Source organism: Brassica napus, chromosome C6 (assembly GCF_020379485.1).
Source record: "Brassica napus cultivar Da-Ae chromosome C6, Da-Ae, whole genome shotgun sequence".
In the NCBI taxonomy this organism is placed as follows: domain Eukaryota; kingdom Viridiplantae; phylum Streptophyta; class Magnoliopsida; order Brassicales; family Brassicaceae; genus Brassica; species Brassica napus.
The window spans coordinates 20,056,964-20,075,206 of record NC_063449.1 but is presented as its reverse complement, the minus strand read 5'-3'; the positions used below and the strand labels follow the sequence as shown (position 1 = coordinate 20,075,206).

The 18,243-nt window shown below is 38.9% G+C and overlaps 1 protein-coding gene, 1 long non-coding RNA gene and 1 other non-coding gene across 3 annotated transcripts; 2 read left to right on the top strand and 1 right to left on the bottom strand.

Moving 5' to 3' along the window:
- The first annotated feature begins 700 nt into the window (after positions 1-700).
- LOC125588781 lies at positions 701-2,176 on the top strand. Its single transcript, XR_007324927.1, has 2 exons — positions 701-1,198; positions 1,884-2,176. It is a non-coding gene; the product is annotated as an uncharacterized LOC125588781 (long non-coding RNA).
- A 1,785-nt stretch (positions 2,177-3,961) lies between these two features.
- LOC125588780 lies at positions 3,962-8,722 on the top strand. The gene is made up of 4 exons (XM_048760560.1): positions 3,962-7,051; positions 7,138-7,675; positions 7,775-7,874; positions 7,943-8,722. The coding sequence occupies exons 1-4, from the start codon at positions 4,891-4,893 to the stop codon at positions 8,663-8,665; spliced, it is 3,522 nt and encodes a 1,173-aa protein (XP_048616517.1). The 5' UTR covers positions 3,962-4,890; the 3' UTR covers positions 8,666-8,722.
- A 4,786-nt stretch (positions 8,723-13,508) lies between these two features.
- Positions 13,509-13,615, bottom strand: LOC125589364. Its single transcript, XR_007325553.1, has one exon. It is a non-coding gene; the product is annotated as a small nucleolar RNA R71 (small nucleolar RNA).
- Between the last annotated feature and the right edge of the window lie 4,628 nt (positions 13,616-18,243).

The following is an 18,243-nucleotide window of genomic DNA, read 5'->3' as shown; positions in this document are numbered from 1 at the left end:
ATCACACCAAGGTAATGTGTTTCACAAAGAAAATAAACATACTACGCATACATGCATTATGCTTATGCTTATGCTTATCTCTATATATATGTTCAACACTTCTTATAATGTTATTCTTGTGAATGTTTGACCTTGAATATATATATATATATATATATATATATTATTATTATTATTATAAAAGATTGTTTGCTTCACTCTCATGAAGCCACATATGATGCCAGCTAGATAAGTCAGTTCATATTATTGCGACACGTGTCCATGCAATCCGTGTTGTTTCATTAATTTTGTTCGTTGCTTGATTTGGGCTTCTGATGACACTAATATTTCGACAGTTTTATGGTCTAAAGCCCGATAGCCCAACAAATTAAACCCTAATCGTGTTCATCTCTGTTCTCTGCTCAGCGGCGACCTCTGAACTCACACTGAATCTGAAACGGTCGGAGTTATCGTGGCTTTGAATGCAAGCTTAGCTTGGTTGGTTGAGTCGGTGGACCTGCGAGTATAAATAGGTCAGTGTTTCTCTCATCGATCTCATCCTCTGTTCATATATCTTTTACTAAACTTTCTTACAACACAAACTGCAACAATGGTGGCTTACCAGACCTTTTTTCTGATGTTAGCACCAGTCATTGTTCCGGTACGGTCCTCGCGTCTTCTGCGATTCTGGGAAAACCGGGGCGGGGGGGGGGGGGGGGGAGGATAACTGATGGGATTGGACATGCTCCTTTTTTATTCAAAAGGTTTGCGTCCTGAAAATCCATCGCCTCAACTCTTGATAAATGATTCAGTAGATAAAGGATTGATTGTGATGTATGGAGCTGAATATGCGTTTCCATTAGTTCATGGTGTTGATCATGAACTCCCTTACCGCTATATAAACATCTTCAGCTGTTCTTCTGCTGATCTATACGTTTAGCATACATATTCATATGTCCTATTTATCATTCGCCAATAAAATGATGCTTACTGTTCGAATGCTAAATAGCTGAGCTTATCATTTAAATTAATTGTTTGATTTGGTTAATTTATTAGAAAAGAAATGCAGATCTGAGGGAGAGTATAAGTATATGATAGTGCAATTGATGTGTCCTGGTTTTTGCAAGTGTTCAGGAGTTCTTTTTTTTTCCAGGATTCATGTTCTTCTGTTTGTGCTTCTGAACTCTTATGTTGATCCAGTGTACAAAAGACTATGGAGGTAATTTGATCAACACTCTTCTGCATTTTAAAAAGTTGCATATTAGTTGATCATTTTCTTTGATGTCAATATGTTATAATCCATCAACATTGGGTTGAAATTTAGTAGTCCAACATGTTGATCACATAGAGAAAACACTGAAGTTTGAACTCTTTTTCCGTTGTTTTTACAAGTATCCATTGTTCATGAATATGAATGATAAAAATACGCTCTGGTTTACTCTTGGTTTCTTACCGTCGGGAACATTCTTTTAACCCTTACTATGACCATTTCACCAATAAATTCAATAAGTTTATGTGTTTATTTATTTTTCTCCTATTGAGTGTTGCTCCGCATATCATTTTCATCGCAAATGTCAATTCATGCCCACTAGACACTGTAATTGACTTAAGATTATATTATTGATTCACCTTTTCCCTTAACATCATGTATTTGAGGTTGATCAAAATAACATGATTATGGTCACAGGGGCCAGGCCCTGATGCACGCATAACCGACATAAGTCTTTACATTTTTACTTTTCCCATGTGTTTTTCTCTACAAAATTTGAAAGCTAATATGCATTTAACTACATATACTACAAAAAGGCTTCAAAATATATTTTTGGAAGTTAAAAGAGTTTATTTTTATTAGCTTCAAACGACAGTTTCTTGCTTTTTAACGCTTCTATATTAACTACTTGCAGAGAAGGTAGCCAGATGTAACAAGGTAGCAAGATTAGCGCATGGGTACATGATCAGAAATGTCACCAGGTGATATAGCTTTAAAGGTGTGGCGGAATAGGTTTTCTAAGCTTCATCTCAACTTCTCATTAGCACTTCCATCATTTACCAAACAGATTTATGGGCCTACCAAAAATAGACAAGCTGAAACATTTCTGCAGCTTCTTTGCCATTTCTGCTACTCTTCGTTTACATGTACAGTGTGGTCGGTGATATCTTGCATATTTCCATTATCTTATTCATTCGTCCATGTGCATTTTGATCATATAGACTAGGATTTAGCCATATTTATGTTGCATTTTGCATACATGAGTCTCTATTAGGTACTGGAGTACCACATGAGGTTATTGGAGACATTCGAGTGCATTTAGAGCTCAAAAGAGGTGAAAAGGTGACCATTGGACGAACCGAGCATGGGAGCAACCTCCCGGAGCGACATCACGAAGTCGCTGTGTCTCACTTCTCAGAGCGACCTTCCTAAAGCGATGCCATGAAGTCGCTCGCATTCTCGTTACTCCGAACAGTCTTAGATGACCCTGGAGCGACCTCTCAGAGCGACCTACCAAGGTCGCTCCCGATCCAGAGCGACCCGTTGGAGCGACACACCAAAGTCGCTCGGGACCTCTCGCCCGGAGACACCAAAAATCGGCCCTGGAGCGACTTTCCGGAGCGACACCTGCAAGTCGCTCCGCGTTATTTTGCTGCCGAAATTCATGATTTCTCAAGGACCTTTTTGCAATTTATTTTGGACGTCTTGCATTTGGAAAAACCTATGTTTTAAACATCTTTTGTAGCCACCAGGCAGATTATCTTTTGATCTATTGAGAAATACACAAAAACTCTCTTGAGAAGTTCATCTCTTGGATTTTGATTGTTATGTTCTTGTGTTCTTGTTGATTTCTTATCTATTTCTCTACATGATTAATTTGAAATCCAATATGGGTTTAAGAGGAATCATGGAGATTAGTGAGTAATCACCTTTTGAATTCATGGGTTAGGGAGATTAAGGGTTTTTAGGTTAGTTCTAGGATGTTTTAGTGTAGATCATTCTTGTTCCTTACTAGTAGAGTATTCCTAATGCATCTTCTCAGTTGGCCACTCAAAAGTTGATCAATAGACATTTCCCACCCGAAAGGTGTTTGATGAAATGCCTGAGACAATTCTCCTAGGCTTTTAATATACTTTGCCAAAGACATTTGTTGTTAAAGGTGCTAAGATAGCTAATAGACTTGTTAGTAATGATTGTTTTCATATTATTCAACCAAAGACATTTGATGTTTGAGATATGTTAGCAAATGAGCATTCATCTAGACATAGAGCTTGCTTAGAATTGTGTCTAGGCTTAAGGTAGATAGTTTGATTGATCATTTGTCATCCTTAGTTCGAAACTTGATCACCCAAGGTCTAATCCCTATGCCCATGAGTTCTCTTTTCCCTTAGTCAAGAAAGTATCATTCTGTTATTGCTTTTTAGTTTTAGTCATAGCTTAAAACTCATCTAAATCATTGGTTGCACTTAGATTAAGTGAGTACTTGCATTCTCAGTGCTTTGATATCCCTCAGAACTGGTTCGACAATCACTATACTACAACATTTGTTTTAGGGGCCTTGAAAACTCCTAACATCAAATTGGCGCTGTTGCCAAATTTTGAGTAGATTTAAACATTGGGATTTAGTCACTTGTTTGAGACTAAGTCATTTTAATTTTGTTTTGTTACTGATTCTTCTTCTTCACCTACCTTTCACTTTCAGGTGTATGAACTTGAGGAGCAGAGGTCCATCAAACCTAGTTCCAATAGTAGCAGACATCAGAGCTTTCGAGAGGGAGTGTGCTAGAGCTAGAAGAGAAGAAGAACAACAAGACCACTTGCAGAGATTGGATATTGATATGGCAGATCCACCGCCAGGGGCAGAACACCAACCGCGGGCAGCTCGACCCATTGGTACTTATGACCGGCCCAACATTCATGGTCATAGACTAGGAATCCGTGCACCGGCTGTGGCAGCCAACAACTTTGAGGTCAAGTCAGGACTCCTCAACGTGATCGGGAATAACAAGTATCATGGCTTAGCTCTAGAGGACCCATTTGATCACTTGGACAAGTTCGACAGCTACTGTGGGTTGTCAAAAACCAATGGTGTGTCCGAAGATGCCTTAAAGCTCAAGCTATTCCCTTTCTCTTTGGGGGATAAGGCACGTCAGTGGGAGAAGTCTCTACCCACCGACTCTATCACCACTTGGCACTACAAGAAAACATGCCTATTGCAACATAAATTTGCAACAGAAATATTCCCTCGCAAAATTGCAACGGAACTACGAGTGAATAGCGACGAGAAACAATACCCTCGCAAAACGCTTGCAAATTTGCAACGAAATAAGTTCCTCGCAAATTTGCGACCAGTTTGCGAGGGAAATATGACAAACCGACGCAAAGCCGACGCAAATTTGCGATGAAAAGTCTTGTCGCAAAACCGTTGCAAATTTGCGAGGATTTTGCATTCGAAGTGCATTTCAAATTATTCTCCTTGCAATTTCGTTGCAAAACAGATAGGTTTTATAATACACGTTTTTTTTTCGTGTAACTAATTTATTAACCTCGCAAATTCCGTCGCAAAACGGATAAGTTGGTGATACACGTTTTCTATATGTGTAACTAATTTTTGCAAGGGAAAGAATGCCCACGCTAATCCCTTGCAAAGTTGTTAGAATTCCCTCGCTAATCCCTTGCAAATTTGTTAAGCATTGCAAAACCGTTGCAATATCTGTTGCAATTCACTCGCAAATCCCTTGCAAAAACCTTGCAATTATCTTTTAAATGTCTATATATAGCAGCTGTGATCAGTTAGTAAAACATAGAAGAAAAAAAACGAAAAAAAAGTTGTGCAAAGAAGGAATTTTTTTTTTTAAAAAAAAAGAGTTGAGAGAAAAATATATTAAGAAAGAAAAAAGAAAAAAAAAATTGAGAGAAAAATGGCGTCCAGAAATGATATATATGCGTTACGGGCATGGATGTACAATCATAGAGATCCGGATACCGGTGAAGTGACGAGAGAATATCGGGCGGGGCTACGGGGTTTCTTACAACAGGCAACTAACCAACCATTTGCAAGGGAAAATGGTAAAATATTCTGTCCCTGTGTAAAATGCAAGAACGAACCATATTTAGAAATTGATATTGTGAAGAAGCATCTATATAATAGAGGATTTAGACCACAGTACTACTTATGGTTTTTGCATGGGGAAGGTGCATCAAGTAGTAGTACGGGTCAGGGATTTGAACTACCAAGTTATAATGCTAATTATTATGATCCTCGTGAGTCAAATATGTTTGGAAATAATGCGGGTGATGGGTATGAGCAAAATATGTTTGAAAATAATGCGGGGGATAGGTATGAGCAACTTGGAAATAGATATCACAATATGGTTACAGATGCATTGCATGAAGCTGCTATTCCTGATAGTAGTAGGGAAGAACCTAACATAGACGCACAAAGGTTTTATAATATGTTAGATGCTGCCAATGAACCTATCTACGAAGGATGTAGAGAAGGGCTTTCTAGATTATCACTAGCATCTAGGATGATGACAATTAAAAGTGATCATTCTCTAAATGAGAAGTGCATGGATTCGTGGGCTCAACTCATTAATGAGTATTTACCGGAAGGTAATCTTGCTGCCGATAATTTTTATGAAATTCAGAAGCTAGTTGCGGGTCTTGGTCTACCATCTGAAACAATTGATGTGTGCGTTGACAACTGCATGATTTTCTGGAAAGATGATGAAAATCTGGAGGGATGCCGATTTTGTAAAAAGCCAAGATATCAAGAAACCACAGGAAGGAATCGTGTGCCTTACAAACGTATGTGGTACTTACCGATCACAGATAGATTGAAGCGTTTATATCACTCAGAAAGGACAGCCGCGTGGATGAGATGGCATGCCCAACATTCGGTGAAAGATGGCGAGATTACACATCCCTCAGATGCTAAGGCATGGAAACACTTTCAAACCGTATATCCCGACTTTGCGAGTGAGTGTAGAAACGTTTATCTTGGTCTATGCACGGATGGATTTAGTCCATTTGGTATGTCTGGAAGGCAATACTCTTTATGGCCTGTCATCTTGACGCCATACAATCTCCCTCCGGATATGTGCATGCAAAGAGAATTTTTGTTCTTGAGTATTCTAGTGCCTGGTCCAAAACATCCAAAGCGAGCACTTGATGTATTTTTGCAACCTTTGATCCATGAGCTGAAGCTGTTGTGGCATTTTGGCGAGGAGACATGGGATTATTCGCAGCAGCAGAACTTCAATATGCGTGCAGTGCTTATGTGGACCATAAGTGACTTCCCCGCATATGGAATGTTATCGGGTTGGACCACACATGGAAGATTATCATGTCCATATTGTATGGAGAAGACAGATGCTTTTCAGCTGAAAAATGGGAGGAAGTCATGTTGGTTTGATTGTCACCGTAGGTTTCTTCCGCCGCATCATACATATCGTAAGAACAAGAAATTGTTTAGGAAAAACAAGGTGGTCCATGCTCCTCCCCCAATAATGCAATCAGGAGCATCTTTGTTAGAGGAAATTGACTATTATGGTGCTAACGAGACATGTAAAGTTGGGGGAAATTGGCACATTCCAGCTAACATGCCAGACGGGTATACGACATCTCATAATTGGCATAAGAAGAGCATATTTTGGCAACTTCCATATTGGAAAGATCATCTCTTAAGGCACAATCTTGATGTGATGCACATAGAGAAGAATGTTTTTGAGAGTATCATGAACACTCTTTTGAATGTGAAGGGAAAGAGTAAAGATAATTTGAAATCGAGGTTAGATTTGCCGGATTTATGTGCAAGACCAGAGCTGCATGTGACAAGAGAAGGAAAATTACCAGTTCCAGATTTTAGATTGTCTGGGTTGGCAAAGCAAAAGTTGTTCGAATGGGTAAATTCAGATGTGAAATTCCCAGATGGTTATGTGTCAAAATTCTCAAGATGCATCGAGAATGGACAAAAATTTTCTGGTATGAAGAGTCACGATTGTCACGTTTTCATGCAACGACTCCTACCATTCGCAATGACGGAGCTATTACTAAAACACGTCCATGAAGCAATAGCGGGTAATAAAAGTGACTTTTAAAATTGTATATAAATTTATTGTATGTGTTAATTGAAATAATATTTTTGTTTGATGATGAATTTGTAGGAATTGGAGCATTTTTCAGGGATCTATGCACCCGAACATTAACAAAGGATGGGATCGATTTGTTAGCCAAGAATATTCCTGTTTTGCTTTGCAATCTGGAGAAAGTCTTCCCCCCATCTCTATTTGACGTTATGGTACATCTCATGATTCATCTACCTCTTGAAGCGGCTCTTGGGGGTCCTGTACAATTCCGATGGATGTATGTATTTGAAAGATTCATGGGATTTCTCCAAAAGTTTGCCAAAAATCTTGCCAGAGTCGAGGGTTCGATAGTTGCAGGAAGTCTTACGGTGGAAACTTCACACTTCACATCCTCCTACTTTAGCCCAACCGTTATAACGAAGAAGACCGCTCCTAGACGATACGACGATGGAGGAGTTGCACCTTCATATCTTGTTAAAGACATTCCTGACATATTTTGTCAGATTGGAAGACTTGGTGGCAAAATGAAAGAAGTTTGGTGGGAAGATCATGCACATGCTCGTGCGGCTCATGTTTATATTATGCGAAACATTGACTACTTGCATGAGTTTGAAAGGTACTTATACAAATTGAACATATATATATATATATGTTGTTGGTTACTTTGGTTTTATATCTACATATACGTCTAACAAATAACCATTCTTATTTGCAGTATATTCAACTTACAAATTCGAGAACACTATCCTGATTTAGAAGAAAAGGATTATGAGCAGTTGAACGAACGAGATTATCCTGGGTGGTTACAATACTATGTACGTACAACCTTTAGTCTTTTAAATATTAAGATAAATTATTTAAAATATTTATATATTTTGAGCAGGTGAAAAATGGATGTCATGACAAACCAATTCCACGATGGTTGTATGAATTTGTTGACGAACCGGTTGCTAAGATCACTACTGCTCCAATGTACTTTACTCGTGGATACACTTTTCATACTTTCACACACGGCTCGAAGAGATCAACGGCAAATTTTGGAATCCAAGTCCAAGGTGAAACTGACTTCTACGGTGTATTGCAACAGATCATAGAAATCACTTATCCGGGAACCATCAACTTAAAATGCGTATTATTTAAGTGTGATTGTTATGATCCAGCGAATAGCCGAGGAGTCCGAACAAATAACCTTGGGGTGATCGATGTCAATGCAAATAGAAGCTATGCAAAATTCGAACCCTATTGCCTTGCATCACAAGCAGATCAAGTGTGTTTTCTTCGATATCCTAGGATTAGAGAAAGACGTGAAATGTGGTTATCAGTGATTAAAGTGAATCCGCGTGGACGTATATTTGTCGGAGAAATTGAAGATGTCGCAATGCAGGGCGAAAGAGTTGTTGAAATGTCCGTCCCAACTGAATCAACAGAGAATATCATACACATTGATCCAAACAACCAAGAAGTAGAAGTCATTGTTGATGATTCCACAGAAGGGTCTGTTTCGGAAGAAGATGAGTTTGATGCTGAAACTGAGGAAGATGACACCACAAACGATGAGGCTGAAACTAGTGATAGTGAAAATGTATCTGGAAATGAGTCTGATTAAATAAAATGTCGCATGTATGCTGTAATTTCTTATATATTTTTTTTCTTTAGAATATGATTTTGCAACGGAATTGCGAGCGAAATGCAAGAAAAAACATAAAATCTCGCAAAGTGCTCGCAAATGTGCAACGGTTTTGCAATGGTATGAAAGTGAGTCCTCGCAATTGCACTGCAATTTGCAACGACTTTGCAACGGTATCCACTTATTTGCTCGCAAGGTCGTTGCAATGTGCAACGGTTTTAGCTTTGTAGGGTTTCATCAACCTTTTAGTGTTATATAACACTTTTAATAGAAACATTAGATATTTTAAATGTAGTACGACAAATAATTTAATAGATTTACTTGAGAAAGTATATAAAATTCCAATTTCGGAGATTTGAATTAATGATACGGAAAACATATACCATAAACATTGGAAACACTTAATATCAAAACTAAACTTATGAAATACGTTAACAATAATCCGATACAAAAAAAAATAGATATACTTTTTGCAACGGTTTTGCAACGGTGTGAAAGTGAGTCCTCGCAATAGCATTGCAATTTGCAACGGTACGCACTTATTTGCTCGCAAGGTCGTTGCAATTTGCAACGGTTTTGCAACGGTTTTAGCTTTTTAGGGTTTCATCAAATTTTTAGTGTTATATAACACTTTTAATAGAAACATTAGACATTTTAAATGTAGAGTAGGACAAATAATTTAATAGATTTACTTGAGAAAGTATATAAAATCCCAATTTCGGAGATTTGAACTAATGATACGGAAAACATATACCATTAACATTGGAAACACTTAATATCAAAACTAAACTTACGAAATACGTTAATAATAATCCGATACAAAAAAGATAGATATAGTTATTGCAACGGTTTTGCAATGGTGTGAAAGTGAGTCCTCGCAATAGCATTGCAATTTGCAACGACTTTGCAACGGTACGCACTTATTTGCTCGCAATGTCGTTGCAATTTGCAACGGTTTTGCAACGGTGTTAGCTTTTTTTGGTTTCATCAACTTTTTAGTGTTATATAACACTCTTAATAGAAACATTAGACATTTTAAATGTAGTACGACAAATAATTTTATAGATTTAATCGAGAAAGTATATAAAAGAGTAAATCTATAAAATCCCAATTTCGGAGATTTGAACTAATATTATGGAAAACATATACCATTAACATTTGAAACACTCAATATCGAAACTAAATTTACAAAATACGTTAACAATATCTGATAAAAAAAATTAGATATAGTATTTCCGTTAACAATTTTCAATATCAGAATATAGGATATGCGTTAAACTCTCCGGAACACTTGCCAAACTTTAAATGAATCCCTAAAACCCACTAAATTAAACTTTTTGCAAGGGATTTGCAAGGGTTTCATCGCAAAAGCCTCGCAATATTGCAAGGAACTTGCGAGAACACTTCGAAACCCCTGTCTAAACCTCAAACGAAACCTAAAGACATTAAAAAAAGATTTTGCAACGGATTTGCGATGAAACACGATAAGTCTCTCGCAAAACACTTGCAATTTTGCAAGGGATAACCGTTGCAATTCACTTGCAAATTGCAAGGATTTTGTGACGGAAATTAGGTTAATATATAAACACACTTAACCTTTCCTCTCCATTTCACTCTGCCGTCAAAGAAAAAATAAAAAGAAAACCTCTCTGATCCGATCTCCTCTCTGTCTCCCGCCTCTCCTCTCTTTCTCCCTGTGGTCTCTCCTCTCCGCCTCTCCCTCGCCGTGTCCCGCCTCTCTCCGCCCTCTCCCTCGCCGTGTCCCGCCTCTCTCCGCCCTCTCCCAGGCTCTCCTTCTTCCCGTGGTCTCTCCCCTCCGCCTCTCCCTTGCCGTGTCCTCTCTCCTCCGCCTCTCCCTCGCCGTGTATTCTCTCTCTCTGCCGCTCCCCGCCTCTCCCCGCCTCTCCTTCTCCCCGTGGTCGCTCCTCCCCGCCTCTCCCTTGCCGTGCCCTCTCTCCTCCGCCTCTCCCTCGCCGTGTATTCTCTCTCTCCGCCTCTTCTTCTCACCGCTGCCTCGCCGGATCTTCGCCTCAGCCTTGCCGGATCTCTCTCCTCAAGGTTGCTCTATCTGACTTCATTATTATTTTTTTAGGTTTTAATTATAGTTTAGGTTATGGATTTGTGATGATGATTCTGTAGTTAGGGTTTTCAATTTTTTAGGTTATGATTCTGTGGTTAGGGTTTGAATTATTTACATTATGATTCTGTGGTTAGGGTTTGATTATTTAGTGTTATGCTAAGTATTTTTGTGGTTTTTGGTTATCACTTTAGGTTATTGTTTTTTTGTGTTGATTCTGTCCTTGTTAGAATTTAATTTTTTTGATTAATTACAGTTACTAAAAATTTTAAATTATTGTATTAATCTTTATATTTATTTTTTTGCAGATGTCAGGAAATGATTATACCCGATATCTGTCTGCTGGTAGTAGGAAGAGTTATGGCAGTAAGAAGAGTTCATCCCGTCGTAGCAATCCGGGAAGTTCTTCTAATTCTCAGATGGCTGAGAGCTCGGCTGTACCTAACAGCCAGACACAACCTTCCCCTCCAGCTCCCGCTCAAGCTTCCCCTCCTGCTCCTGCTCCTCCAGCTCCCGCTCCCTCTCAAGCTCCTCCAGCTCCCGCTCCCTCTCAAGCTCCTCCAGCTTCCGCTCCTGCTCAAGCTCCTCCACCTCCAGCTCCCAATGCTGCCGCAATGACGTTGGAAGATTTAGCGGCAATCAATATGATTCTGGCTAGTCCTGGACATCATCTTCTTCCTCACCTGCATCCAAATCGCCCTCCAAATACGGTTTGGTAAGTTTTTTTTAATTATATTTCATTGTAATTAATTATAATATTTTCACTTTTATAATTTAATTCTCTCAATTGCCTTTAATTTTCTGTGATAGGTTTGATGAAGATGGGAGCGTTGCTGCATCGGTTCGTCAAATCTTTGAAAGAGATTTCAAAGAACCGCATGCTAGTTGGAAGCAAACCCCTGGGAATGTCGTGAGACGTTGGTTTGAATCCTTTGCGGTAATTCATTTAATTTTTTCAAAGTTTAAAATTCTGTAAAATAATCTTTTTATGTTCACTACTAATGTCTATTAATTTTTTTTTATGTCAGCAAATGTATCATTGGGATTCTGGTTTCACTAGCCTGGTTCGCGATTCTTTCGAGGCCAAATTGAAAGTCCAAATGAATCGCCAAGTTTGTCGGTGGAAGAAAGTGTGGCGGGTAAAAGGTGATGCAGCTATGCCTGTTTGGTTTGACCCAAATGTTTGGGCTGGTCTCGTCACTTATTGGCTAGATCCAGGCACTGAAGTCCGGAGTTGCAATAGTCGGGCAGCCCGTTACTCTGACCCCGATGGACATGGGCCGTCTAAGCATCGTTCAGGTCAGACTTCTTACAAGGCCCGTGCGCGAATTATTGTAAGTTCACCCTTTTTTTTTCTGGGTTCATTTAAGTTGCGATGTGAAGTTGCCTATTATCTCTTAAGTTGTGATCTCAATTTTTAATGATTTGACTTAATCTTTTTAATTTTAGGCTGAAGAAACAGGAGAGTCTATTCCTGATTTGCTTGGGGTTCTCGAGATCACTAAACGAAAGCCGGATGGGTCTTTCGTTGACGGCAAATCTGAGCAGCTCTACAATGACGTGACAACTAAATTTCAGGAGTTATCTCAGGCAGCTAGTGCTGATCCCGAGAGCACCGGTTCTGTTGGTCTCACTCCAGCAGAAAAGAACAAGATTTATTGTGAGGTAATTTTTTATTGCTGTCAATCTCAATTTTTTTTAAGTCTTCTTTGATATTGATCTCTGATTTTATTATGTAGCTTGCTCCCCGCAAAAAGGGACGAATTTATGGAGTGGGTTCTCTAAATCAATCTGTAGGATCCGTTTCTGCATCTTTTCCCTCTTCTAGCAGTTCTAAGGACCAGTCTTTGAAGAAGATCATCAAGGAACAAGCTCTTGTGATTCAGAGCCAGGGAAATGAAATCGGGAGGCTGAGTGCTGCTGTTCGTTATCTAGCTACCAAAGATTCTACCTTGGCGAACATTCTTCAGTCCGAAGATGTGCCTTCTTCCCACAACTCCGAGGGCATGTCTCATGACTCTAGAGATGATGAATCTGATGCTATTTAGTTTGTTGCTATCTTTGTTATGAATGTTAAAACTTTGTGTGTTTGTATTTCTTTGTATCGAATCTTGAATTTTTTCTATTTCAGTAATATTTTCGATAATTTAATAATTTTTTTTATAATTTTTTCTAAAAAAAAATTGTTTTAGATTTTGCTAGAAAAAACAAATACTCGTAAAACGCTTGCAAAAGTGCAACGGAAAAGAACACGCAAATTTGCAAGGAAACAAAATACCGTTGCAAATTTGCAACGAAAATATTGCTTGCAAATTTGCGAGGAAAGGAATACAGTTGCAAATTTGCAACGAAAATATTGCTTGCAAATTTGCGATGAAAACAAAACGCTCGCAAATTAGCGAGGAAAAGGTTACGTTGCAAATCTGCAATGGAAACATTTCCTCGCAAATTTGCGCGTGTTTTGCAAGCGACGTCGTTTCCGTTGCAAAGTGCGACGATTATTTTTTCGTTGCAAATTTGCGACGAAAGTCATTCCGTTGCAAATTTGCGAGCGTTTTGCAAGCGAATTCAATTTGCGACTAAGGATTTGCAAGGGAATGTGTTTCCTCGCAAATAGCTCGCAAATGACGATTTGCAACGGAATTGCAATGCATTTTTCCCTTGCAAATGACGTGTTTTCTTGTAGTGTGGGATGATTGCAAGAGAGCATTCTTGGAGAAGTTCTTCTCTACTTCAAGAACTACTAAGTTGAGAAATGAGATTTCCAGCTTTCAACGGAAGAACTAGGAAGGCTTCAGCGAAGCGTGGGAGAGATTCAAGGGCTACCAAGCTCAATGCCCACACCATGGTTTCTCTAAGGAGAGCTTGCTGAGCACATTCTACCGTGGTGCTCTTCCTAAGTACAGGGCCAGACTGAATACAGCTAGCAATGGGTTCTTCTTGGGGAGAACTGAGGAAGATGCAGAGGAGCTGGTTGACAACATGGTAAAGAGTGATGCAATCTACAGTGGAGACCACGACAGAGGCAGTCGAACAGATGATAAGCAGACGAGGAAAGAGTTGAAAGCTCTACACGATAAGATAGACATCCTCCTTGCTGATAAAGCCACACAAGAGTAGCTGCACTTTGTTGGTAACCCAAGCCAAGAGACACCACCTGTTGTCCATGAGGTTGAGGGTTTGGAAGGTCAGGAAGAGCTGTGTTTCATCAACAACAATGGTAGCTGGTACAAAAAAGAGCCTAACTTTCAGTACAACAACTACCAACAGAAATCCTATCCCAACAACCAACAGAGTAGTTTCCGCCTCGAATCAGCCAGCAAGGCAGCTATCAACCTCAACAAAACCCCTCATCTGGTTCCTCTGCTCCTCAAGAGAGCAGCACTGACACCTTGCTGAAACAAATCTTGGAGTCTCATACTAGAAGTGAGAAGCATTTTGGTTATGAGTTGAAGAACCTTCATTCCAAGATTGATGGGAGCTACAATGAGCTCAACAAAAAGTTCTCACATCTTACTTCTATAGTCAAGAATTTAGAGAATCAGTTTGCTTACATGAACACTCACCAGACTCGCCAGCAAGGATCTCTACCTGGAAAATCTGACCAAAACCCCAAGGAGGCCAAAGCTATCACCCTTAGGAGTGGTAAGCAGTTACCTCCTACAACCCTCACCAGGGATGCTGAGAAACTAGGTGAAGAGGTGGCCATCAACTTAGATGATGAAGTGGTGATTGTTGATGAGAAAATCAATGATGAAATCTTGGAGAAGATTGTGGAAGCCAAGGGTAAAGGAAAGGTTGGGGAAGCGAAGAAAACAGTGAAAGACGGTGAAGTTCTTGCTCCAGCAAGTGAGAATTCTTTTGTTCCTCCTCCCTATGAACCCAAACTACCATTCCCTGGTAGATTCAAGAGGCAGCTGCTAGAGAAGTACAAGGCTTTGTTTGAGAAGCAAATGAGTGAAGCTCAGGTTGCAATGCCCATCATCGATGCTTTCATGTTGATTCCTCAATACAACAAGTTCCTAAAAGATGTTGTAGCTGCAAAGAAGAAGGAAATGGAAAGCATGATGATTCTTACCCATGAGTGCAGTGCCATCATCCAAAGGCTTGATGTTCCAGAGAAGTTAGAGGATCCAGGATGCTTTACACTACCTTGTGCTCTTGGACCTATGGTATTTGAGAAATGTCTCTGCGATCTGGGAGCGTGATGCCTTTGTCTGTTGCAAAGAAGCTTGGATTCACTCAGTACAAGAAGTGTAAACTCTCTCTGGTGTTAGCTGATCGTTCAGTGAAGTACCCTGTGGGCATCTTAGAGGACCTACCTGTGAAGATTGGAAAATATGAGATACCTACAGATTTTTTGGTGCTTGAGATGGGTGAGGAGGCTCAAGACCCATTGATTCTTGGAAGGCCATTCTTAGCTACAGCAGGAGCAATTTTTAAGGTGAAAGAGGGCACGATTGATCTCCATTTGGGTAAAGGGCATGTTCTCCACTTTGACATCAAGGAGAGAACGAAGAAACCAACTGTGTTCGGGCAAGCCTTCTACATTGAAGAGATGGACACTCTTGCTGATGAGCACCTTGAAGAGTTACCACCTGAGGACGACGCTCCCTCTACTCATTCTCCATAGAAGGTAACCCACAACTTTCCCTTGTATATACCATTTCGTTTTTGCATATTAGCTTTCTCTTTTTGGGTATCTCTCTCTCCTTGACAACACAGAGACTGTGTCATTTAAGTTTGGGGGAGGTGCCAAGTATTTGATCACGTTTGCTTTGATGATTTTGAGTCTCATGCATTGCATTATACATATATATTTGCATAAAAAAAAATTTATTCATTTAGTTTGCATCATTGGCATTTCTAGGAGAGTCTAGAGCATATAGGTTGCATTTACTTGCATTGGGAGCAATGATTTGAAATGCCTTGTAAAGAACATTACTTTGCACCTGAATAGCTTATGCACCTCTCAAAAACACTTGTATGCTTCGAGCCTTGAAGACTCTTCCTAAAACTTGTTGATTGCTGAAATTCAGTCTTTGAAGCCAACTACAACCTTATTTGAACTGAACGAACTTAATGCTTCTATGCCAATCTTATTTTGACAAACTCTAGTGGTAGACCACTCCCAAAACCTTTCCCTTCTTTTAAGCTTTCATTGTTTGATGAGTGAGGCCTTCTTCGGAAAGTCTTACATGTGCATAATGTTGAGAGTATCGGGAACAACAATGCTTGATCTTCATTCTTGCTAGATTGGGCACTCTATTGTCTAGCTATAGGTGGGGGGTGAGAGTTGTGATTATGATTTGGGAGCAATGAAAAAGGAAAAGAAATGACTCTTTGTGTTTAAGTGAATTGTCTTATTGGGATAAGTAGAAAAACCTCTAGCTCAAGTTATGAAAAGTCTTGGCCCCCATCTAAAAAAAAAAAAACGAATTAAAATATAAAAAGAAAAGAAAAAAAAAAGAAAAGGGGGCTAGCAAAGTTGTTAGGAGCTAAGTAATGTTTTGAGGTTGTGGAAAATCCCTTGTAGATTTCAAAGAGAAGAAGTTAAAGTTCTTAGGATCTTTTGATGAGAGATGTGAGTTGGGTTTGACATTTGGGAATGATTGAGTAATTGTATGATTGGGAAAATGGTAGAACAATGGAGATTGAGCATTGTATGCTTGAGTTGATCCCTTTCTTAGATATATTATGTACAATGTCAAGGCTACTTGTTTTGAGAGTAAACCACCTTTAAAATCATATATTTTGAACCTCTTGACTCACATGAATAAAAGCCTTCCCTTACCCAACCAAATGACTTGGACCAACTGACCATTTGCAAGAATTCACCTGATGTTTTGTGCTTAATGAATGTGAGATCCAGAGCGACCCGTTGGAGCGACACACCAAAGTCGCTCGGGACCTCTCGCCCGGAGACACCAAAAATCGGCCCTGGAGCGACTTTCCGGAGCGACACCTGCAAGTCGCTCCGCGTTATTTTGCTGCCGAAAAACATGATTTCTCAAAGACCTTTTTGCAATTTATTTTGGACGTTTTCCACTTGGAAAAACCTATGTTTTAAACATCTTTTGTAGCCACCAGGCAGATTATCTTTTGATCTATTGAGAAATACACAAAAACTCTCTTGAGAAGTTCATCTCTTGGATTTTGATTGTTATGTTCTTGTGTTCTTGTTGATTTCTTATCTATTTCTCTACATGATTAATCTGAAATCCAATATGGGTTTAAGAGGAATCATGGAGATTAGTGAGTAATCACATTTTGAATTCATGGGTTAGGGAGATTAAGGGTGATTAGGTTAGTTCTAGGATGTTTTAGTGTAGATCATTCTTGTTCCTTGCTAGTAGAGTATTCCTAATTCATCTTCTGAGTTGGCCACTCAAAAGTTGATCAATAGGCATTTCCCACCCGAAAGATGTTTGATGAAATGCCTGAGACAATTCTCCTAGGCTTTTAGTATACTTTGCCAAAGACATTTGTTGTTAAAGGTGCTAAGATAGCTAATAGACTTGTTAGTAATGATTGCTTTCATATTATTCAATCAAAGACATTTGATGTTTGAGATATGTTAGCAAATGAGCATTCATCTAGACATAGAGCTTGCTTAGAATTGTGTAGGCTTAAGGTAGATAGTTTGATTGATCATTTGTCATCCTTAGTTCGAAACTTGATCACCCAAGGTCTAATCCCTATGCCCATGAGTTCTCTTTTCCCTTAGTCAAGAAAGTATCATTCTGTTATTGCTTTTTAGTTTTAGTCATAGCTTAAAACTCATCTAAATCATTGGTTGCACTTAGATTAAGTGAGTACTTGCATTCTCAGTGCTTTGATATCCCTCAGAACTGGTTCGACAATCTTTTATACTACATCATTTGTCTTAGGAGCCTTGAAAACTCCTAACATCAGTCGGAGTTGGAGAACAGAGGTAGCAACTGCAAATACTGAAGGAAGCTGAGAGCTTGACAACTTGAATGACATCGACCTTGATTCTCAAGTTATAATTTCCATGCCTGTGTTCAAAATAAAATATAACTAATAGTGTGTTCTTTTCTATTTATTTTACTTAGTGGCCAAGATCAAGGATTTGGAAAGAATTTTTTTTTTGTATCTAAAGACGTGTGATGTAATGTAATATTTTTATCCATTACTATATTCCAAACTTTCTTTACTTTTTTTCTTATAATAAGTCTAAATCTTCTTTGCTATAAAGATATAGACATTACAAGAAGATAGAATCACAGAAGGCCTAAACAACGGTTTCATTTAGTTTTAAAGAAAGTGGTAAGTACAATAACAATTTTCAACTTAATGTCTTACGGTCACAAAATTTTCATCATAATTTTGTAATATGTGACGTTGTACTTAATTATGTATTAGACTGTGTCACTCACTTCTCTATAATTGTAACTTAGCTTATAAGTATTTGGGTTTGATTCCATTTTCCTAAATATTGGTTTACTAATTCTTGGTT